This window comes from Hemitrygon akajei, chromosome 9, assembly GCF_048418815.1.
Source record: "Hemitrygon akajei chromosome 9, sHemAka1.3, whole genome shotgun sequence".
NCBI classification, from domain to species: Eukaryota; Metazoa; Chordata; class Chondrichthyes; order Myliobatiformes; family Dasyatidae; genus Hemitrygon; species Hemitrygon akajei.
This window is the reverse complement of record NC_133132.1, coordinates 96,094,344-96,118,162: the sequence shown is the minus strand read 5'-3', so window position 1 is coordinate 96,118,162 and position 23,819 is coordinate 96,094,344. Positions and strand designations below refer to the sequence as shown.

The 23,819-nt window shown below is 41.5% G+C and overlaps 1 protein-coding gene across 6 annotated transcripts in view; it reads right to left on the bottom strand.

Moving 5' to 3' along the window:
- The window catches only part of dst (dystonin), a 579,575-nt gene that overhangs the window by 235,788 nt on the left and 319,968 nt on the right, over window positions 1-23,819 (bottom strand). For 5 of the 6 annotated variants that reach the window (XM_073056533.1, XM_073056534.1, XM_073056535.1 and 2 more), the window contains 3 exons: window positions 21,816-21,951; window positions 2,367-2,522; window positions 79-312 (listed from right to left, as the gene is read on the bottom strand). In XM_073056533.1, the coding sequence (XP_072912634.1) occupies window positions 79-312; window positions 2,367-2,522; window positions 21,816-21,951 (526 nt within the window). Of the gene's footprint in view, window positions 1-78; window positions 313-2,366; window positions 2,523-6,207; window positions 6,442-8,596; window positions 8,747-9,760; window positions 9,968-12,696; window positions 12,847-13,465; window positions 21,125-21,815; window positions 21,952-23,819 lie in introns of all 6 variants that reach the window. The other variant, XM_073056532.1, reaches the window with a different exon arrangement.

Genomic DNA, 23,819 nt, shown 5'->3' with positions numbered 1-23,819 from the left:
TAGTCAATCCTATGGATCAGAGATCAATAAAGAGACAGATATAATCAAAACCAAGATAAAGAGAAATATAATCCACACCTTCTCCGTTTCCTGTTTGAGAGCAGTTGTTACAGCTTTGTCTAGATTCTTGATGTTAGAGTCTACTTTCTCACTCAATGCACTGAGCTTCAGTTTGGCTTCTGCAAGCTTATTTTCCATTGACGCTCTCTCCTCTGATCGAAGTTTGTCTCCACTCTTCTCCAGAAACTGTTCAGTTGCACTTACCACATTTGTTAAAGTGATTGCATTAGCCTGGATTTCCTTTTGTAAGGCCTGAAAAACAAGGAAAAATACACAAGTCAGCTCATGTGGAATAACTATGTCAATGTATGTAGAACTTTGAATAAAAAATCAATTACTCTAGTAGGCAAAATCTCGATATAATTCTTTTCTATTTTATGGGCATTTCAACTAAGTGTGAAAATAAAGTTTTATTTTAAAATGGACTGCCTCTCCATGCTCTGGGGGTAGGCTCCCTCCCTGGGCCGTGGATGCCTCCTGACGACACTGTGGGGTGAAGATACTCCTGATTGCACTGTTAAGGATTCTTCAATGTTTTATAGCTGACATTCTACTTTTGAATTAACAATGAAAAGATGATAATTGGTTCTCTAAGGAGTGAAAACCTAAAAGTCAATAACAACAAAATCTGTCTTCTGAAGTTCATTGTTTGAAGGTAATAATTATCAAAATAGAAATAACTCCTCAGAGCTCCTTCCAATGATGCCAAGGAATCTTTTGTGTCTTCGGTTTTGAGTCTCTTCTGAGAGGTTGTTTCTCCAGCTCTGAAGAAGAGCCCCTTTATTACTGGGAATCTTGACTTGGGCAGCACAATGATGTTGTGCCTCTCAGGTGCAATCGGTGTGGAATTTGCACATCGTCCCTTTGACCATGTGGGCTTCCTCTGGGTGCTCTATTTCCTGCAGGTTGACTGGCCATAATGCGTAGCTGAGAGGTAAAACAAAGGGTTGTCCAGAGGAGGAAACCTTCCACTGACTAGTTTAACAGAATTGATTAGACCCTATTTAAGTAAAAAGTGAACATTTTTGGCTGTCAGGGTGACAAGTACTTTTGCTTCATAATAATCCCCACCCATTCAAGAGCTTTCAGTCAAGCCTGGTGATGCCTATAACTTACACATGGTAAATGTGGTAGCATTGAGGTTAGCGTAATGCTTTACAGTGCCTACTGGAGGAAAGATCGGCGTTCAATTCCTATTGCTGTCTGTAAGGAGTCTGTACGTTCCCCCTGGGTCTGCGTGGGTTTCCTCCCACATTCCAAAGTGTATGGGTTAGGAAGTTGATGGCATGCTGTGTTGGAGCCAGAAGCACGGTGACATTCCTGATCCTAGCACGGTGTTGGTCGTTGATGCAAAACGAACCATTTCAAAGTTCAAAGTAAATTTTATCATCAAAGTACATATATGTCACCATATACAACCCTGAGATGCATTTCCTGTGGGCATACTCAGCAAATCTATAGAATAGTAACTATAACAGGATCAATGAAAGTTCAACCAGAGTGCAGATAACAACAAACTGTGCAAATGCAGATATAAATAAAGAGCAATAAATAGTGAGAACATGAGGTAATCAGATAGAGTCCTTAAAGAAGATAATTGGTTGTAGGAATGTTCTAATGCTGGGGCAATTGAGTGTAGTTATCCCTTTTGTTCAAGAGCCTGATGGTTGTGGGGTAGTAACTGTTCTTGCACCTGGTGGTGCAAGTCCTGAGGCTCTTTTACCTTCTACCTGATGGCAGCAGTGAGAAGAGAGCATGACCTGGGTGGTGGGGTCTCTGATGACAAATGCTGTTTTCCTACGACAGTGTTTCATGTAAATGTGCTCAGTGGTTGGGGGAGGGCTTTACCTGTGATTCCACTATATGTTTCAATGTACATGTAACAAGTAAAGCTAACATTTAATCTTTAATGTCAAACCTAACCTCAAAGAACTTCCTTCCAACATCAGATATTAACTCTTATTTCTCTTCTAGGCTGCCTCAATGAAATCTTTACAGTTTAATAACCAGAAACGCAATACTCCAAGTGTAACCCAATCTATACAATAAATAGTGATCCTCAATTTACACAACACTAATGGCTGAGCATCTTAGGTTCTGCCTATAACTGTGGCCAATCAACTGTTCCTTATCCTGCCAACCCTGATCTGTGGTCTGAGACTGAAATTGCAACACTGAAACAAGCAGCCATGCCATTTAATGCACTTCCAACTTCTCTGATGCAGGGGTTCCCAAACCTTTTTATGGCATGGACCCCAGGTTGGGAACCTCTGCTCCAATGTAAGAAAACAAACCGTACCACTAACCTGGTGCTCTGCCTGATGCTTCTGTAAATCCGTTAGATTTTCACTGGAAACAGATTTCCCACTGTCATAGCTGATTACTTTGTTTTCCATCACTGTCAGTAGATCAGCTATCTCCTGCAGCCTCTTATTACATTCCTCTTGCTTTTCTTCCAAAGCCTGTTTTTGCCAGCAAAAAGCATGTATTTTATTTACATTCCCCTTGCTTCCTTACGACACAGAATTTTATTTTAATATAAAGTCCCACACTACATCACCAATGTATGCTGCAAACATGGTAACAGGTGAACAAGATGGTTAAGGTAAACCAGATTAAACAAAGATGAATCTCACAGATGGTGTTAGTTCAATCAATGCTGTATATACCCAGAACTCATGCAAGGAGGAAGATAACAGCTGCTTTTTTATTTGATTTGTTCAGATGGCCTTAGACTCCAGGTTCCTTTCCCTTGAGAGATTTTGCGAGAGAGTAAATGCGGCAAGTGGCCATCTGTAAAAGGTCTGTAGAACAGTGTTAGTCACAGTGTGCAAGATCTTTTCACCACAAGCAGTGTTCTATTCTGAGTGCTTGGCAATTTGTCGTGTGTTAAATAATTACAGAACCCATGCAGTGGCATGCTTAAATAATCTTTCATATGCAAATAACTACTTGTTTCATTTGCTTAAAGACACACCCCATTTGCAATATACTTCATGCTGCAAAAACTTGAAGCTCAATAAGATTACACTGAAGCTTCCCCACATCCCCCCCCCCCCCCACCACCACCACTAGCATCTTCGAGGAGTTGGAGGAAGTTGCAATCTACAGAATACAACATTAGAATCTGAAATTCACAAGAATGATCCCAGGAATGAAAGGGCGACTGTATGAGGAGCATTTGATGGCTCTGGGCCTGTACTCACTGAAGTTTGGAAAAATGAGGGGCATCTCATTGAAACCTATCGAATATTGAAAGGCCTAGATAGAGAGGAAGTGGAGGAAATGTTTCCTATAGTGGGGAAGTCTTAGACAATGCCTCAGAATAGAAGGACATCCCCATAGAACAGAGAAGAGGAGGGATCCCCTGAGTCAGAGGGAGGTGGATCTGTGGAATTAATTGCCACAGTCAGCTGTGGAGGCAAAGTCATTGGGAATATTAAAAGTGGAGGTTGTTAGGTTCCTGATTAGAAGGGATGTCAAAGGCTACTGGAAGAAAGCAGCAAAATGGGGTTGAGAGGGATAACAAACTAGCCATGATGAAATGGCAGAGCAGACTCGATGGACCAAATGGCCCAATTCTGCTCCTACCTCCTGACGAAGGGTCTCAGCCTGAAATGTTGACTGTACTCTTTTTCCATAGATGTTGCCTGGCCTGCTGAGTTCCTCTAGCATTTTGTGTGTGTTGCCTGGATTTCCAGCATCTGCGGATTTGCTCTTGTCTGCTCCTATGTCTGATAGTTTTATGGTCCAATTAATTTATTTTAGAGTGAATCATATGGGAGATGCCCTTTAAGTATGGACTCATTCTAGCACAGATCTCCTGATGCACAATGCCCAAGAGACAAAAAAGGATGCAAGTGAAAGTTAACAGTTCTTGGAGCATCCAACCAGGAAAACTCTTTCAAAACACAAGTATAAGATGCTTCCAATTGCTTTACTTAGCTTTTACATAATGATACACGGGAGAAGGTAGACTTAAAGATGGGTCGATATTCTTTGCTCAAACCTGTTTTCTTCTAAGCAGTTATGTGCATATATCTACACTATGTGTTTTATTATTGACAAACTAAATTTTTGTCTTAAGAGATAAATGATAATTATTTATGACAACAATGACACAGGACAGGGGGAGTACCCTTGACCTATCACATCGATAGGAAGCTCTTCACTAAGGCCATTTAATTAAACTCAGGCCCTTATCTTTTCCCAGGTGTTGAATAAATCTGCTTTCACTGCTCTTTCAGATAATGTATTGAGGGTCATAACAATTCCCTCTTTAAAAATTTTACCTTTCTGATGCTTATGCCAGTAAGCTTTAATCTTTTTCCTTTGATTATTTACTATTTTAATGGAAACCAATCTTCCTTCCCCATTCTTCCAAATATTAATCAGTCCATAAAACATAAACTCCAGGCTTTGCTTTTTTTTGATCCCTTGTTCATCAGGTATTTCAAACAAGGCAAAGTCTCTGCTGTAATATTGTAATATTGCTGTAACTACTGTGGTATACCACAACAGGATTACATTGAAGTTTACCTCGCTTTGCCCCTGCCCCCATCCCACCCAGCAATGGCACCCATGGAGTTTGAGGAGTTGCTATCTTCAGAATGCGACATTATATTCTGAAATAATTACTTCAGTGTCTGCAGCTGTTACAATATCAATACTGGTGGGCGTGAATGGTTACTTAGCGCAATTTTGAAATTTATGAGGCAAAGAAAGGACATTGTGGAGGGTCTAAGTCAAAGATCAGGACCTAACTGTTAACGTGCATACTGAGCTACCTTGTCTCGTTTAAGAATGGAGAGGGTGTTTCCTGTAGTGGGGGAGCAGGGGAAGGTAGAGAGGATGTTTCCTTTAGTGAGAGAGACTAGGACCTATGATTTGATTTATTGCTCTTCCAGTTACTTTCTCGAAACGCTGGATTTGATCAGAAAGTTTCTCCTTTTTTCTTGCTTGCTCTCAGTATGAGCTGCCCAGTTCCTTTTTTTTCCTCCTCTTTTTCTTTTTTTTTGGTGAGTGGTTTTTTTAATCTATATAAAAATTATAAAATTTTCTTTATCTTTTTTCTTCTTTTCATGGAATTATAAGAGGAGAATCAATTATCTTATTTTTAATTATATACTATTAGATTACTACTATGTATGATCTTGATAATGTTTATTTTACCTTTTATATGAATTGTTATCGATATAGATATTTGAGATAATTCTCCTCTTGTTTTAATTAATAAAAAGATTGATAAAGGAAGAAGAGAGACTAGGACCAGGGGATACAACCTTAGAATAGAAGGACATGCCTTTAAAACACAGATGAGGAGGAATTTCCTTAGCCAGAGAATGTTGAGTCAGTAAGGATTCTTTGCCACAGACAGCTAAGTCATTGGGTATACTTAAAGTGGAAGTTAATAGGTTCTTGATTAGCAAGGGCATCAAATGTCACAAGGAGAAGACAAGAAAATGGGGTTGAGAGGGAAAATAAATCAGCCATGATAGAATGGCGGAGCAGATTTGATGGGCAGAACTGCCTAATTCTGTTCCAATGCCTTATGGTCTTATGGTCCCGACTGAGCAGTGGCTCAATTATAAAATCCTCAAACTGATTTTAAATGTCCCTATTGCCTCTCTCCTCTCTTATCTCCATAACCTTCTCTTGTCCTGTGGTACTACACTACAGTAGACATGGCTTCTGGAGGCGTCTGAATTTATCGCCATTGACAACCATGCTTCATTTCCCAAGGTTCAAAACCTGTGGAACTTGTTCCCTGATGTTCCCTGCCTCTTTCACCTCCCCAAAAACATTTCTGAAAACTTACTCTCTGACCAGCTGCCCTAACATCATCATATGTGGCTTGGTGATAGACTTAGTTTAATAAATCTCTTGTGAAACATCTTGGGATATTTTGCCACGTTAACTTAAGCTGGCAAGTCTAAGGGTTAATAGCAGAAGCCCCAGAGGGTGTTTGGCTTGGATAAAATCACCACTTGGCAAGTATATTGCAACAGATTCCTGATCACCATATTTTCAGTGCAGAGACCTCAAGTAGTATTGGAAAGTGAACAAGTGCAACAACCAACACAGAAGCATGCTAAAGAGGATTTTCTTATGCATCATGCCAACTTTCCACAATCAAACTGCTCAAACCTTCTGATCATCCTGCTCTAATCTGGTTTGCAACTTAAGATTCAATGCTTTCATCTGTGCTGATATTACTTCCATCATATTTCTGAATGATGTCTGGGTCCTATTTAGAAGCCTGAGCAGATTCCTGTTCTCCTCAGGAGGGAGATCCAATGCGTGGTCTGAAATAAAGACCTGGATGTCAAAAGCAGTGCCATCCAGTTGAGTTTTTATATCAGCGAAGCTTTCTTCCAGATCCTGCAAAAGAGAGTGAAATGGGTCTCAGAACTCCAGCGAGCCAAAAAACATAAAAATCATCAGCCAAAATTCAGCAAGAGATTTCATCATTATTTAAAAAGTAAATTGGATGGCTATTTCCACTTTGAATGTAGACAAGTTAATAAGAAAATTAGAAATTTGCAGACTAAAATATCCTGCCTCATCAAAAGGTACATAGCCAATGGACACCACATGCAAACATTTGTAAGGATATGAAACTGTGGTATTCATTCTCCACTAAACACACCATTAAAAGTGAAAACTTACTGATTCAGATATTAATAACATTTTTAATACTATTGATTAGGTTAAACAATCTCTCAGGCACTAAAGCTCACTTTACAAGGGATGGAGTTTTATTCTTTCAATGTTTAACCATTGCTGAAAATTTATCATTTTAAACTATTTCATGGACCACTTTTTACATTTGGTTTTCTCTACACGATTTGGCATCGAACTAAACAATAAAGTTTATTCTTTTTGGTTTTAATTTGCATACCTTAGTTTCTTTGACCTGGCCATGATACTTGCTCTACTCATACAGGTCCCAGACCACTCAACATCATCTCTCTAATTAGCTCAGGTTCCAGTGGAAACACTTTATTAGGTACACCTGTACACCTACTCATTAATGCAAATATCTAATCAGCCAATCATGTGGCAGCAACTCAGTGCATAAAGTCATTCGGACAAGGTCAAGAGGACCAGTTGTTGTTCAGACTAAACATCAGAATGGGGAAGAAATGTAATCTAAGTGACTTTGACCATGGAATGATTGTTGGTACCAACCGGGGTGGTTTGAGTGTTTCAGAAACTGCTGATTTCCTGGGGTTTTCACACACAACAGACTCCAGAGTTTACAGAGAATGGTGTGAAAAACAAAATATATCCAGTGAGGGCAGTTCTGTGGGCAAAAACACCTTGTAAATGAGAGAGGTCAGAGGAAAATGACCAGACTGGTTCAAGCTGACAGGATGGTGACAGTAATTCAAATAACCATGTGTTACAACAGTGATGTGCAGAAGAGCATCTCCAAATGCACAACACTTCGAACCTTGAAGTGGATTGGGCAACAGCATCGTAAGGCCCACCAGTTTCTACTCCTGAGCCTAATAAAGTGGCCACTGAGTGTATGTTCTCTGTAGAGCTATTTTGGGAAGTGTGGATTAAGTTTTACAAAGCCACATCATCAGCAGCAACCTTTTCTACTAACATTATTCAATGTGCAGTTAATTCAACAAGTCTTTTTTTTGTCCACTCCTGGTAGACAACCATTTCTCCCAAATCCAGAATTCCATGATGATTCCTTGATTATGGGAAAATACAAGTGGGTGAGCCTTCAGTAAACTTCCTGTTTCCTATCTTTTTAATTTTGCATTTCACCCAACTGCAGCTTCTTGGTCATTGATTTTTTTACCCTGTTCTAACAAAGACAAAGTCAAGTTCAAAAAACGTAAGTTTGGTAAATTATTACCTCCAGAACACATTCATTTCAAATGATCAGCCTTATCTCAGCCATCATCTAGTTTGTTTGATTCTTTCCTTTCCAGCTTTTTCTTCTTCTCCAGATTAATTTTATCACCCTCTTTCAGACAACCCCACTGCCATTTGTTCCATTCCCTGCTCTGAACCCTATCACCTATCCTCCCTTTCGTTCTCTCCTCCTGTACCCACTTAACTCTGCAACGTAAAGCAGGTTGTTTGCTAACATTTTGCAGCTTCTGATCAATGGTTACAAATGTGAAACATTCTCTTGGTTTTTATCTCCACAGATACTGCCTGATCAGCTGAGGAGTTTGCGTAACTTTTCAACAACAACTTGAGGCTAAAAATGTCTACAGCATAAAGAAATAAATTTAACAGTGGATAGCCAATGCCAAATTGATGGTTTGAAGGTCCAACTCTCAGTATTCAGATTATTACACAGTACCTAAGTGTATTAGAGTACTATCTATTGAGGTACAAAATCACTCCAATCCGAACCAAACTGATTGAACTGAGACAATGTCTGCCCAATTTAGGAAGTTCTCTCTACTGTTATACCTAATATTTATCCATCAGTTAACATTATCAAGAAGCAGGTAATTGGATTATCCCATTTTCTGGAGCTTCAGCAGTTGTCGTTAAAACTTGCCTTGTGTTGCTGAGTGCAGTGTTGGAGAGCTTCCACATCACCAGCAGGCTCAGCCCGCAGAGCCTCTAAGGTGGCCGCATTTTCTTTGATGTGGCAGGAAAGACTTTCCAGTGTGGCAAGGAGCTCCTGGTATGACAACCTGATCTTTAGCTGTGGTGAAAATGAGAGCAGAAATTAAAACCACTTTGTGTCGGGGGTTATGAAGTGATGCAGCCGAAAAGCCGGCCGTTAACATAGGCAAAGACTGATAATTAGCTAAATTGAATGAGTCCATTAACTAATGCATCTTAAAGCTGTCTACCACTATGTCTTTCATGCTCTGCTTACCATGGGTAATTAACATTAACACTAAATGGGTTCCACAACCGACACACTCACTTTCAAGGACTCGACAGCTCATGCTCGCAGTATTTATTTATTTAATGATTTATAATTTTTCTTGCATTTGCAGAGTTTGCTTTCTTTTGCACATTAGTTATTTATCTTTGTGTGTAGTTTTCCAGTGATTCCATTGTATTCCTTTGTTCTACTGTGAATGCCCACAAGAAAATTAATCTCAGGGTTGTATATGCATGGACTTTGATAACAGATTTTCTTTCAACTTTGCACTTTGAGTGTATCTGAATTCCATTTACCCACCTTACCTTCGTATCCCTCAACAATGATGAAAATCCATCAATCTCAGGCACAGGGGGTCAGGAGTCCTCAAGACATTCACAAACTTTCGGGGAAACTGAATTACAATCTTCAACATGGGGTTAAATGTAACGGCTTAACATACATGAAATATAAAGACGCTCTTAGTTCTGGACGTGTTCCAGAAGGGGACATGGTGGTGTAGCGGGTAGTGCCTCTCCTGCAGCTCCAGTGACTCTGGTCTGATCCTGACTTCAATGCTGTCTGTGTGAGAATCACACGTTCTCCCCACGAACGTGTGGCTTTCCGCTGGATTCCCTCCCACATGTCAGTAGGTTAATTGGCTGCATAAAATTGATACATGGCAAAAGGGAGTCGGACTTGTGAGTTGAATAAGTGATGGGACCACCGGGGAACAGCGCTAACAGAATTGCTACTATTAGGATGGCTGCCATCTGCATCATAACTACTAAAATGGTGCTAGAGTTTTACTTCAAGAGAATTATTTGTGAAATATTTGCAACTTACCTCCTCTTCTTCAATGGCACAACCCAGGGCCTCAGCCTTACTTGAGCAAAGTTCCACCACGTCCTCCAGAGCAGCCTGTAAATTTTTACAATCCATTTCCAAGTTCGTCAGGAAAACCTCATTACCATTCTCGCAACATTTCGCCTGAAGATCCTCTGCTGCTCGCAGGCTGCCTGTGACCGACTCCTCCAGTTCACACCTCAGTAACTGGGAAAAGGTTCACAGTCAATTTGCAAAGCTCCTTGGTATTACTTACACTTATTACCACATCTGAGTGTTGTTATGCATCCCTCCAAAGGGACAACAAGGAAAGTTCATGAGAATGGGAAACGAAAGCAGTAGAATCGAGCAAAAGAAACAGGGAAGAGAAGGGTATGAGGTGTTGGGCAGGGGTGTGGGTTTGGGGAGGAGAGAGAAAGAGCGTGAAAAGGAAAAATAGAGACAGAGAAAGAGAAATGGAGAATACAGAAAGAGAGAGATAGAGAGAATGACAGGAAGACAGAGAGAGAGAGAAAGTGAGAGGGAGAGAAACAAAAGGAAAAATATGTCAGGCAGCTTAAGACAGGAGAGTTAGGTCGAGTAGAAAAGACTAATTTGGAAGATAAAGATGGAGCAGGAGGTTGGGCGGGAAGAGTGGAGTGGGGAGGAGATAGGCAGAGTAGGGAAGGAGACGGGGAAGTGGGGAAGAAGACAGGTGGAGTGGGGAGAAGACAGGCGGAGTGAGGAAGGAGACAGGCAGAGTGGGGAGGAGACAGACGAAGTGGGGAGGAGACAGGCGGTCCATTATATGGTCCGTACCATATTCCAAACCAGCCCCTCCCTGACCCTTTTCACCTTCTCCTGTCAGTCAATCCTTCTCATCCTTCATTCTCCAGTGTTTCTTGCTGCCCCATTAATGCATAATCTCTGGAGTGTCCTCAATCTCTGTTCTTGGGTAATTAAGTTCTTTCCAAAGTAACAAATAAATATTGTCTCTGAGAAATAAGAAAATCTCATTTCTAATAGCCCTTGGCTTTAGTTTCCATTATGATTTCCTCACTTTTATCTTATAACACCTCCTTTACAATAACAAAACCCTCCCATTCTCCCACCCATCTATGTTTGCAATTTAACACACAGGAGGTGGAGCTAATGCTTGCAATATTAAAATGGGCTCTTCCTCTCTGCCAGGTACCCCAACAGCCTGAGGACATGGAATAAAAGACACTAAAGAGTAAATGGAGAATAGGAAGGTTCTTATTCAAAAAGTTATAAAGGGAAATCTGAAAAGGAAGTGATTAAAAAAAACAAAGGTGTGAGGGAGAATTGGAGATTGGAGAACCGGGGGGTAGAGTCGGTTGTTGCGTAAACCAGGCCCTCATGCAGCGGCGTTGCCTGATGGAGCTGCCCAGAGGAGATGCCAGAGCTGCAGTACAGTGGGCACACTGGAGTCCCTGCTGGGTTGGGGACTGGACCCTCCCATCAGTGCTGCTCTCCAGTGTTCGCTCAGTGGAAGACAAGATGAATTGCATTTATCTATGGCTGCACTAGTGCATGATGAAAAACTGATGTGTGCTTGTTCTTGCAGAAACATGGCTCCAGGACAACGTCCCATGCACCATCAGTCTACAGGCCAAAGCACTCAGGGATTTGAGCTATATATTTTTTTTGTGTCTATATTTTTTTCTGCTATCATAGGTAAACGTGCTTGTTCTGTGTGTGACTGTTGGTACTGTGTTTTGCACCTTGGCCTCAGAAGAATACTATTTTGATTGTCTGTATTCATGGGTATTGTTGATTGACAATTGAATTTGAACTTGATAATATAACTGCCGGCTGGTGGTGTAGTAGCATCAGCGCCGGATTTCCGAGCGAAGGCTCCTGAGTTCGAATCCAACTGGCTCCAAAAACCTGGAGAGGGATGGGCTCCATCAGGTTTCAGATGCCCAAGACACGCCGTATAATGAGCAATCACCAAAAAGATTGGTGCGAAAAGCTTGTCATGACAGTGCCCTGACGACTCCTCCAGGAGTACACATAATACAGCTGCATCGAGAAAGCTGTTCCTGATCTCCATCTACCTACCTACAGTTCACTAAACTCATGCAATTTACACCATACAGTACTGGAGACCATTTCTGTGCAGACTCTTAGGTAAAGTTATTTATTAAGTTCCATTCTTCCCACTCCTTGTTTCTTTGTTTTCAAATTACTTCCTTTTCAGATTCCAGTTTCTAATTCTTGAATGGGAGTCTTCCCATTTTGCATTCACTTCTTTAGTTTCATTTCCTCAGGTTACAAATGTTCTGCCTCTGTATCAGGTTTTCATTCGACCTTAAGGCCATAAGAGGCAAAGGAGCGGAATTAGGCCTTTCAGCCCATTGAGTCTGCTCCATCATTCGATCATGATCTCTCTCAACCCCATTCTCCTGCCTTCTCCCCATAAACACTGACACCCTTACAGATCAAGAAACCTATCAACCTCCACTCTAAATATCCCAATCTGTTGGCTTCGATGGTTGTCTGTGGCAATGAATTCCACAAATTTACCATTCTCTGCCTAAAGAAATTCCCCCTCATCTCTGTTCTAAAGGGACGCCCTTCTATCTGATACCTTGCCCTCTGGTCCTAGGCTCCCCAACTACTGGATATGCAGGTTAGTGCCAAAATATGTGGTGGCACGCGTGGGCTGCCCCCATGTTGGTTGTTTATGCAAATGATGCATTAACTGTACACAATAAATAAATAAATCTAAATCTGAATCTGTTCAACATCTACTTCAAACGTACCCAGCGACTTGGTTTCCATAGTCATCTGTGGCAATGAATTCCACAGATTCACCACCCTCTGTAGGCTGTAGATATCAATACTTTGCAGTTATAGCTTTTAACTTCAAATTTGCAATGATCACACTTTACATTCAAGACTGCTGACGGATGTGAGAATAGATTACTTACTTTGAGATCACATAGCTGTTGTTGAAGGGTTTCCAGGTTCCTATTAACAGTTTGCTGACTCTCCAGCTGAATTCTCCTCTCTTGGAGCAACATCAAATGAGCTTGCAGTTCTTCTCTGTGCTGCAAACACTGCTGTACAATATCACACGGCTGTAATGAAAACACAATTACTGCTATTTTAGTTTAGATAATTGCAATGGCAAAAAATGTTTCCATGATAAATCTTACTTTGGGAAATTTTAACACCATGTTGCATTGTCTTTTGTTATAAAGACCAATAACATTGTCAAGTTTTAGCTGAGTTAAATGATACCACCTGGTAGGGTGGCTCCAAAGGACAGTATTGGAAAAAGCTCCAGTGGGTCATAAACTCAGCCAGCTCCATCATGGTACAAGGCTCCCCAAACCACCATCAAGGACATCTTCAAAAGAGGATGCCTCAATAAATAACATTTATCGTTAAGGACCCTCACCACCCAGGACATGCTCTCTCATTAATACCATCAAGGAGGAGGTACAGGAGCCTGAAGATCCACACTCAAGGTTTTAGGAACTGCTTCTTCCCCTCCACCACCACATTTTTGACAGGTCTATGGACACTATCTCAATGTATTGCTTTTTTTTTGCACTATTTATTTTTTGAATTTTTTAAATTGTAACACGCTAATTTTTTTATCTATTGCATTCCACTGCAGAACAACAAACTTTACAAGATATGTCAGTGACAATAAATTTGATTCTCATCCAAAGTACCTCGAGAATGACTGACCTTTGCATTTCCTTCAGCCGTCACATGGCCCTCAGCCGTTCCATGGCAGACTTCTTGTGTTCCATCTTTAATTCTGCTCTTCTCCCCACTGGCCGTCAGCCGTTGTGTTTCATTGGCTGCAGTGTGAGATTGCATCACATCATGTATGTGCGTGTCAGTACTTTGTTCACTTGCAAGGTCAGGGGATATTCCCTTGGTGTCATTGCTATTCTCATCAATCCGAAAATGAGTTGGAGACACTTCTTCGAGTATTTGCTCCTGAACGGTTCCTGGCTGTTTGGCTGCATCCAGATTACCACGTATCACTGCAAATGAATCTTTGCTTGCACCCTCATGATTGTCTTGTCTGTTTGATTTTACGTCCCTCTGGCTCACCACATGTGCATCCCAGGCACTACCTGACGCAATGTCAATTCCATCTTCCTCTTCTACGTCTTTGTGCAGTTTATCTTTACCATTAAATGAATGCACCACTACATCCTCATCTTTACATTCAGTAATATTTTGCCCCTCAAGCATAATTCCCTTTACGATGAAATCTTCATGCCTGCCTGGTGGCAGTTTACCTGTGTTTTCCTGATTACTGCCATGCAGGTTAATTTTATTAACAGAGTTGGAAGGCAGCATCTCACCTGCATCCTCACTTACGGCCTGCCCAAAGTTTAGTTCTTCCTTCAAACCACCATCGGGCTTATTCCTGAAAATCCACATCATATCTGAAGCGTCCTCCAAGGTAGCATTATCCTGAGCATCTTCCAAGAACTCCATTTCACCTAAAATGTTGCCAGACTGCAGCGCAACATCACCTCCTTGTTTCTGTACTCTCATCTCATCCATGGCATCGTCACCTTTGTTCTCATTGTTTGGTGTACTATCAGAAATAACCTCCTTCACGATGCTTGCTTCAGATTCCAAGCCACCAGTGCTGTAGCCAGAAGGCGTCATTGAATCCCCACTCTCATCACCTCCTCGGTTTGCTTTTATTTCAATTAATTGATTCATATTGTCCTTACCATCCTCGACTGTTTGCCACAATACATTCTGCAGCGTTTCCTCCGTACTTAACAGCACTGGAATACTTTTACAAAGCGTTTCCCTCACTTGCCTCTTCAGGAGCTCGTCTTCCATCAAACCAGGCATTTCAAGTCTGATGAGGCTGGAAAGCTCATCAGTGAGCCTGTTGGTCAGTTGCTGAGTTTTTAAAGTGCAAGGAACTTGGCCTTCAGATAAAGCGCTAAACATATCTTGCACTTCTTCACTCAGCATTTCTGGCTTCAAACTGGCAAATGAGTCTCCTGCTTTCAACATTTTGTTATCCCTCAAGCTGTTTGATTCTCTGAATTCTTCACTACAAAATGCTTGTTTCAAACAATCAAGCAGGAGGTCTATCTTTTTTACATCCCCTTGAGTGTCACCACATAACGCCGTCCCACTTGGAGCTGACTTTGGAGTAATATGTACCACTTCTGTACTGTGCTCCATGGAACTGCTGAGATCCACTTTCTGACTAGCAGCTGAAGACAAACTGATGGAAGAACCCAGCAGGTCAGACAGCAACTGTGGAGGGGAACAGGCAGTTGATGTTTCAGGTCCAGACCCTTCATCTCCTTTCTTATTTGTATCAGTTTCATCATTCACTCTAGCCCTGTGAATATCAGTATTTTCCAAAGGTTCACCTTGATCTATTGTGTTCTCTGAAAGGACACAGCTCTCCTTCAAAACTGGGCTGATCTTTTCCTCAATTTCTATTCCTTGCAATGACTTCCCAAGGTCATGATCTCCCACATCTATTACTTGAAATCCTTCATGTCTGTCTTGGCTCAAAAGGTTTTCAGATTCTGCACATGATTTTTGAAAGTTGGGACCTGACACCTCTCCCACATTTCCTCTTGCTCTAGAAACACTGGATATTTCAATTTCGGTTTCTCTCATCCTACACACAAGCTCTCTCTCGGCTTCCACATCCACAATGCTCTCCAATGTTTCACAGGTCTTATGTTCTTGAATGTTTCTATTCATCTCAGGTTTATAGTTTGGGTTCTGCAGATTATCATTTGGACCATCCTTCAATGCAACATCAGGCTCCACACACACAGATTTCAACATATTTCCCATAGCCATCTCAGAGTTTCCTTTCTGTTCAGGTGCTCCCGAAGAGTCATCACAATCAATGGGCTGATGGTCTGTAGACATCTCAGTTAACAATGCTTGTTGTTCATACGAGCTGAACTTCACATCAGATGATGCTCTCTCAACATCCTTAACCCATTTATCACTTGTTTTATAATTAATTGGATCTTGAATCTCAGTGGTACTTGCTGTATCATTCAAGTCCAACTCTTCCACACAACTTTCCTCCATAACTATTTCTACCTCCACTCTTCCATCCCTGTCATTCAGTTTCTCTTTACTGGTTAGAAGGTCTTCTTTTTTGGATGATTCTGACATTCCACCTGCTGGCAGTATTTCTGATAGGTACTCCCGAATATATGTGAAGAAGTCACCTTGCAGAGAACTTTCAGCATCTGGAGATTTAAATGGAATGCTGTCCTGGTTAATAGACAGATCTTCTGCAGAGGCTGTTCCAGCCCATGGAAGCTCACCGCTAAGAAAGATACCTTCCGAACCTGATGCCACAGAGTTTTTGCTACGCTTCTGTTCATTCTTTGTTTCAAAACCTTGCACAGTGTCCTCGCTGTCTTCTGCAGGTCCCAACATTTGATCATTTAAATCCTTCCTCTGATGGCTGTGAGCAGCAGCCACATCTGTGTCTGTCACCTTCAGATTTCCTTCAACTTTACCAGCATCTACTGAGACTTGGCGAGATTTAACTTGTATGTACCTTTGCCCAGTTTCTATATCTACATTACTTAACTTCACCAAATCAGAGTAAGGCAAATCATCCAAGTGATTGTAATCAATAATGCCCCATCTTTCAGAAAACTGTATTTCTTTTGTTAATCCATCACCAAGTGAGTGAGTAACATCAGATTCTACTTTGTCAAATTCATTGAAAATATGGTTTGATTTCAGGTTCTCTTTCACTTCCAATGAAAAATCTGATGGGCTTAAACTAACTTCTTGAGGAAGCAAATATTTCCCAGAACTCGAATTGCAAGTATTCTGGCGTGATGCTTCTAATTCAAACAGGTCGTCAGCTAGGTCTTCGCTGATTAAACCATGACTCAGAGCATTTATCACAGAGAGACGCAACCCGGACTTAAGCTGAATGATGCCACCTTCTTCAACTTGCTTATGAAGAACGTTAAGCACAGCATCCCTTTCCACAAACCCTCCGTTGATCAAGTCCAGCATAGACAAAGGTTTCCCTGTCTGTGGATCCAGTACTCCGTGCATCTCGAACTGGTAGCTTAGAGCCCTCAGTCTGGTCACCTCATCGACCTGTTCTTTATTTTTGGCCTTTTCAATATTGATCAGTTGTTCAGCATGTGCCTCATCCACCAAGCAGAGTTTCAAGGCATTGGCCACCGATAATCGACCTTCTCGATGAAGGTCCACAATGCCACCAGAAACAACCTGACCTTCCAGCATATGGAGAGCAGTAGAAGAGTCCAAAATACCAAGTCTCACTGCATCATTAACGCTATGGAGTTTTTTAGTTTCTGGGTGAATAACCCCAGAGACAACTTTCTCAGAGAGCAAAATCTTGGTCAGCAGTTCATTATTTACCAAATGTTCTGAAATTTGAGCCACTTCCATTATTTCTCCTGTGCGACAGTTGTAAAATCCACCAATCAGACCCAGCTTGTCTAATACTTTGATGGCCACATGACTTTGCAGAAGCCCCTTCACCACTGCTTCATAAAGAGTTAAATTTTCACCAGTCTCTTCTGAAGTGATTCCTCCATCTTGGAACTGAGAAACCAAAATATCCACAACCATCTCCTCATCCAAAAGTCCTTGCTCCAAAGCAGCATCAAGATTGCATCTCTCACCAGTAACGGGGTCAAATATTCCACCTGCTTCAACTTCAGTTTTGAGCTGTTTGATCAAAATGGATCTGTCCCACTCTGTGTCTTTTACCAGCCCAAGATGAGTTATTTGTCCATCATCCTCATTCTCTTTCTCCTCCTCCTCCTCCTCCAAGTCAGACAAGCGCCTTCCAATACAGCTACCTTCAGCATTCATCAACGACATTGCATATTCACTTGATTTTTCTTGCTGTCCAGCACTAATATCTAAACTGTTGTCCATCAATGTCATATCTGGGTTCACTAAATTACCTATCAATTTATCCAGCTCAAAGATTTGATGGCTTTCTTGCATCCTCTTACTACGGATTTCCCTTTGGTTTTGGTCTTGACCTTTGACTGGGCCAAAATCTTGGCCACAGGGTTGATTGCTCTGGACCTGTTCATCAATATCTAAACTAAAACCTCCTCCATTTAGAAAAATCATTTCATCCTCGGGCAATGGTGCAGAAGGTTCAAATAAATCTTCAAAACCTTCAATATCAGGATTAATTATTTGAATTTCTTTCCCTCCTATGAAGTCGTCATCAGACCATTGCCCTTCCTGGGTCTCCGCAATATACTCCAGTCCCTCCACACTCACAATTGCTTTGCTCTTCCAGCATTCACTATTGTCATCTGTATGTTGGTGTATACTACTGTCCATACCTGCATGAAAGGATTCATACAGCGCATTTCCCATTGCATCATCATTGCAATTTTCAATACAATGATATGATTTCTCATTCTGTGACCTGTCACTCATAGCAGCCAGCTCTTCTACCACCATTCCGTCATCTAAATCTGCTATATCATCCAATGTTTCAATGACCATTATTTCCCTGTGCTTTTCACTGTCACAGCTCTCGGTACCAACCACAGTGTGTCTACTTTTGGTCCCAGTTTCCATTGGATCTAACTGTGAGTATTCGATGAGATTCTCCGCCTCTGATAGCATTACTGCATCCTTAATTTCTTCCGTACTATCTTGGCCAGTTGTGGAACCTCTGCTTACCTCCACAAATTTCTGAAGGACCACCTGGTTTTCAAGATCTGTGTCCTCAGACATAACCTCATCATCAAGTACACTGGTACCATCTGTATCAAACTCTACTTCATCCTCTATCTTCAATGCACCATCCATTAGGTCTTCACTCAGCCCATACACAGTAGTAGTACCAACAAAGTCCACCATTTCACGTGTGTCTGCAATGTCTTCTAGACTTGGAACTGATGTTATTTTGTTACTTCCATTTGGTCTTTCCTCAGATTCCAATGGATCTGGAATAATCTCAGCTCCTTCTATTGGAACTTGCTGTTCCAAAGGAAGCCATTGCATAGTTTCATCTGCTAAGTGTTGGTGATGTTCTCCTGATGTTACAGGAGCATCACATCTTCCTCCTGAGTTACTTTGTTCTTTTATCCATGAAGGATCTACAAGCTCTTCATCATTCAAATCCCTTCTACCACACTCTTCAGAAATCACCAGCATGTCTTTAATATCTTGAGTCTTGCTGAAAAATTCTTCTCCCTCCTGAAAAGAAGGACCTCCCTCAAGACCCAGCAATTTCTTCAAGTCTTCACTATATTCCATTTGGAAGTCCATTTCCAAGGGGAGTGGAGGGAATCCCCTTAGCAACAATTCACCAGTTGGAGTCCTTTGCGTGACTTCAGCTGGTTTGGGAAGGGTAGTAGTCACCTCCTCTTGTATACCAGAATCTGAAGTTTGTAAAACTGTGCTCATCACTTGAGAAAGGTCAGAAGTGGGATCACCTTCTGGTATCTTCACACTCCCTTTCAATTGGTTTTCCAACTCATTTCCAATAGAATTAACTGCCAGTATAACCCTTTCATTCAGGTCTGGAGGTGAACTTGAAGCTCTCTGAATTAGTGTTGCTTCAAGAGATTCTGCAGAATTCTCTAAAGTTTCAGTTGCCTGAACTGTCTTCCCTGCGTCAAGGCTGTCAGTACCAATTGCAGAACAAGAGCCTTCCCCATTGTCACTGACTGGCAGTCGCTGCAGGTCAGGCATCCAGTACAATTCTTGACCATTCACATTGCCACCGTGTTCATCAGATGCAGCACTGTTCTTCCTTCCTCTCACAAATGCTGGCTCCAGTGATTCAAAATAATTATGACTTTTCTCAGCTCCACTATCTCCTGAGATCCCCTTGGATTCCAAGTGATCCTTAAGTGGTTCATCTTCCTGACTGCAAATACAGTCCTGCCAGCTTTCAATGAGATCACATTCAGAATTTGCTTCCATTACCATTTGAACTTTTTCATTCAAGTCACTATCTACCAACAGCAGCCTCCTTCCTGTACCTGCATCCATGTAGCTGTGCATCATTACATCAGTCAAGAACTTCTGCTGAAGTTCTATCGGATTCTGAGCCACATTCTCAACTTGATCTGCTTCTTCAGTGTCTGCCACATTGCTTGTGTCATGCGTTTCAACTTCTGAGTGTGAAGTCCAGTCTGAAGTATCTGCAGAGGGACAGTGAAAGCCACTGGTGTGAGGCATTAAGTCAGGGATCCGCATTGTGCTCAGGACACGTGCTGTCTTCTGGTCTATTATACCTTTCACTCTTGCCTCTTCAGGAGTGAGCACTTGTGAGCTTTCTGGAATGTAAAGGGCTGCTATTTTTTGCCTGTTGCTCAGGATTTTGTAAGCTAATTCATTTGTTACCACCCCTTGCTGCAAAGACGTATCTATGGAAAATATTTCACCAGAATCAGGCCAAATAAGGCCCATAAACACCTTATGTGATTCCAGCACTAGAAGAGCACTACTTGAAGATATTAAGTTGCATTGTATGGCTTCATCCATGGTTAACCTGCTACCACTTTTTGGGTTGACTATGCCTCCAGTCTGAACTTGATGAGAGAGAAGGGCTGAAGCAGTATCGTGATCGATCAGACCACGTTCCAGTGCGTCATCCACCGTGAGACGCCTGTCAGTTTGAGGATCAACGAGCCCTCCGGCAAACAGCTGAGCTCCCAGAAGCCTGATCATCACTTCGCGATCGATGAGGCCTTTGTGGACCGCCCGGAAAACACTGATCTCTCTGCCACACTTCAAAGTGATCATTCCTGATTTCTGCCGTCTCGCTGGAAGCAGCCTAAGATTTGTGTCTTTATCCACAATCGTTCTTTCCATTAATTCCATCAGTGACACTTTCTCGCTCGTACAGGGATCAATCAGCTCCTTGCACATTTTCTGTCTCTCGATAAGTCTGAAGTACAGCTGAGCCGTGATGAATTTTCTCTGGAAGGCTTCCTCCAGACTGATCTTCTCTCCAGTACTGGGTATTTGCAGTCCTCCAGTTGCAAGCTGTGCCTCAAGAACTTTGATGGCTAAGACCTCAGACTGTACATTCTGAGCAGAAGCAGCAACAGCAGGGTGGACATCACCTGTTCCACTTAAGGTACTTGAAGTATGGTTGGCAGCATTACTCAGTTGCTTTAGTTGACTGAAGATTTGTTGATCGATTAATTGGCACCTCAAAGCTTCTTCTAAGTCAAGGCAGCGTCTCATTTCTGGAAAAATAAGGCCTGACACAATGATCTGTGCTTCCAGCAATATCACACCTGTGTCATAATCAATAAGACCATTGCGTATTGCATGGAAGATTGGAAAAACTATTCCAGTTGACAGGTCAACAACCCCTGCGATGGCTTCATAGGTCTGAAAAGGGGGGAAAAAAACATTTTAAAATGTTACAGAAGGGAAAGTGACAGTACTAACATAAAACAATGCACATAATTGTTACCTCAGAATGCATTCATGCCAAACATACTTCAGCTGTGCTGGTGTGACAAGACAAGAATGTTCACTTACCCAGGAGATGAATGTTAGCGATGCAACAGTAAAAGTGAGGCCCAGAATTGATGTCGATAGAAGAAGTAACTTAATTAAGTCCGGCATGCATTTCCTTTTAACCCAAAAGTGTCATCCGTGTACTTAAAGGGGTTAGTCATAAGAAGAAGCAAAAAGAGTGTTATTTTTAGCCTTAAATAATGCATGGTGTTTTTTGTGGAGCTTAAGCACCATGCTTCTGTTTACAGAGAACATTAAGATTTATGTAAAAACCATCATGATGACCATGCTGTTCATGTTTGCAGCATACAATAGCTTGGCTCCTTTTCATAGATCCATCTTTCTCACTCAGACACAAGTTAACCTCATCATTTTTAAAAAAATATGACAACTCAAGCTTATAGGTTTGCGTATTAGCAATGCCGAGCAAATGGCTAATTGTTCTACTTTTGCCACAGCTTTTCAGGTTATTACTGAGGAGGCACACCTGCACTCACGTTCTGCTCTGTTGCAGAAATTCAGCTGAAACCATTGCCTGAACCCAAGGCTTGGTTATTACCTTCTCCCCTGATGCCTCAGCCAGGACGCTCTGAGAATGCTGGAGCTCTTCAGAAGACCGTTCACACAATTTATCATAAGCTTCCTGAAGTTCCCCCAGCTGCTTCTCTGTTTGTAGTTTATCATCTTCTGATATTCTACAGAAGGAAATAAAATATTTTGTTAAATTTGTTATTTGTAATAACTAACCATTAAAATACCATCACAAAACAGGTATTGGTATTGGTCCTGAAGAGGGATTGTGGCCTGAAATATTGACTGTTCATTTCTCTTCATAGATGCTGCCTGACCTGATGAGTTCCTGCAGATTTTTGTGTGTGTTGCTCTTGTTGGTTTATTAATGTCACATACATGAAGATACAGTGAAAAGCACGACTTCCATACTGTTCATACAGTTCAAATTATTACATGGTAATTGAGGTAGAACAAGATAAAACAATAACAATGCAGAATAAAGTGTAAAAGCTGCAGCTATGGAGAAAGTGCGCAGGTAAACAATAAAGTGAAAGATCATAACAAGGTAGATTGTGAGGTCAACAATTCATCTTTTCGTTCAGAGTCCAAGAGAGATTTCTTTTTAAGAAAAGATGAAGATTAGCTTTATTAGTCACACGCACAACAAAACATTTAGTGAAATGCTTTGTCTTGCGTCAACAACCAACAGAGTCCGAGAATGTGCTGGAAGCAGCCCGCAAATGTCACCATGCTTCCAGCGCAAACACAGCATGGCCATGACTTACTACTCCTAACTTGTGCACATTTGGAAAGTGGGAGGAAGCCAGAACACCTGGAGGAAACATACATATACAGGGAGAATATACAAACTCCTTCCAGGCATTGGCGGGAATTGAACATGGGTTGCACAGCGCTGTAAAGCAGTATACTAACAGCTATGCTACAACAGCAGTATAGAATCTGATGTATACATATAGAAGTTAATGTAGACAGAAGCATTAACAATCTGGTCATTAGAGAACTTAAATCAGAAGTAAATTACTTCAATTTCATGCCCTTATACTCCTGAAGCTTTATTTTAAAATTTTCGAGGACATGGTGTTCGTAGATGTCCAGCATTTATTGCCTATCTGCACATTTCTGTAGGTGACATTGAGCTGTTTTCTTCTTTCAGCGTGGTCTTTCTGATGAAGGTACATGCATGGTGCTTTTGGAAGGAGAGTTCCAGTAATCTTAACCCATCAATGATGGAACAGCAAAGATATAAATTGGCGAGTAGGTTTATTATTGTCACATGTATTGGGGTACAGTGAAAAAACTGTTCTGCATCCGTCCAGTTCAAGCAGTAACAGAATGCAAAATATAGAGCTACAGTTAGAGAAAGTGTAGCGCAGGCAGACAGTAAGGAGCAAGGCCATAAGGAGAAAGATTGTGAGGTCAAGATTCTATCTTCTAGTACTAGCAAACTACTTAGTTGTCTTTTAACAACAGGGTATGTGCTTTCAGGGTTTTGTATCTTCCGTCCAATGTGAGGGGGAGATGGGAAAAGGTGTGGGATGGGAGGGATCATTGATTATATTGGCTACCAAGGCAACAAGAAATGTAGACGGAGTCTGTGGTTTTCACGATGGACTGAGCTGTGTCCACAACTCTTTGTAGTTTCTTGCAGCCTCAGGCAAACAACCACCAGACCAAGACATGATGCATCCACTTAGGATGTTTTCTACGGTACATCAAAAAAAATTTGTGAGAATCAAATAGTACATTAAAAACTCCTTTAGCCTCTTCAGGAAGGCAGTGATGTTCTTCCTTGGCTGTGATGTCTATGTGGTTGGGCCAGGACTGGCCACTGATAATGTTCACTCCGAGGAACTTGAAGCTTTCAGCTATCTCCACCCCAGCACCATTGATCTAAACAGGAGCATGTGCACCACCAACTCACCCCACCTCCTGAAATCAATAATCAGCTCTTTTGTTCTGCTGACACCGAGGGAAAAGTTGTTGGCATGACACCATTCCATTAGGGTCTCTATCTTCCACCTCTACTCTG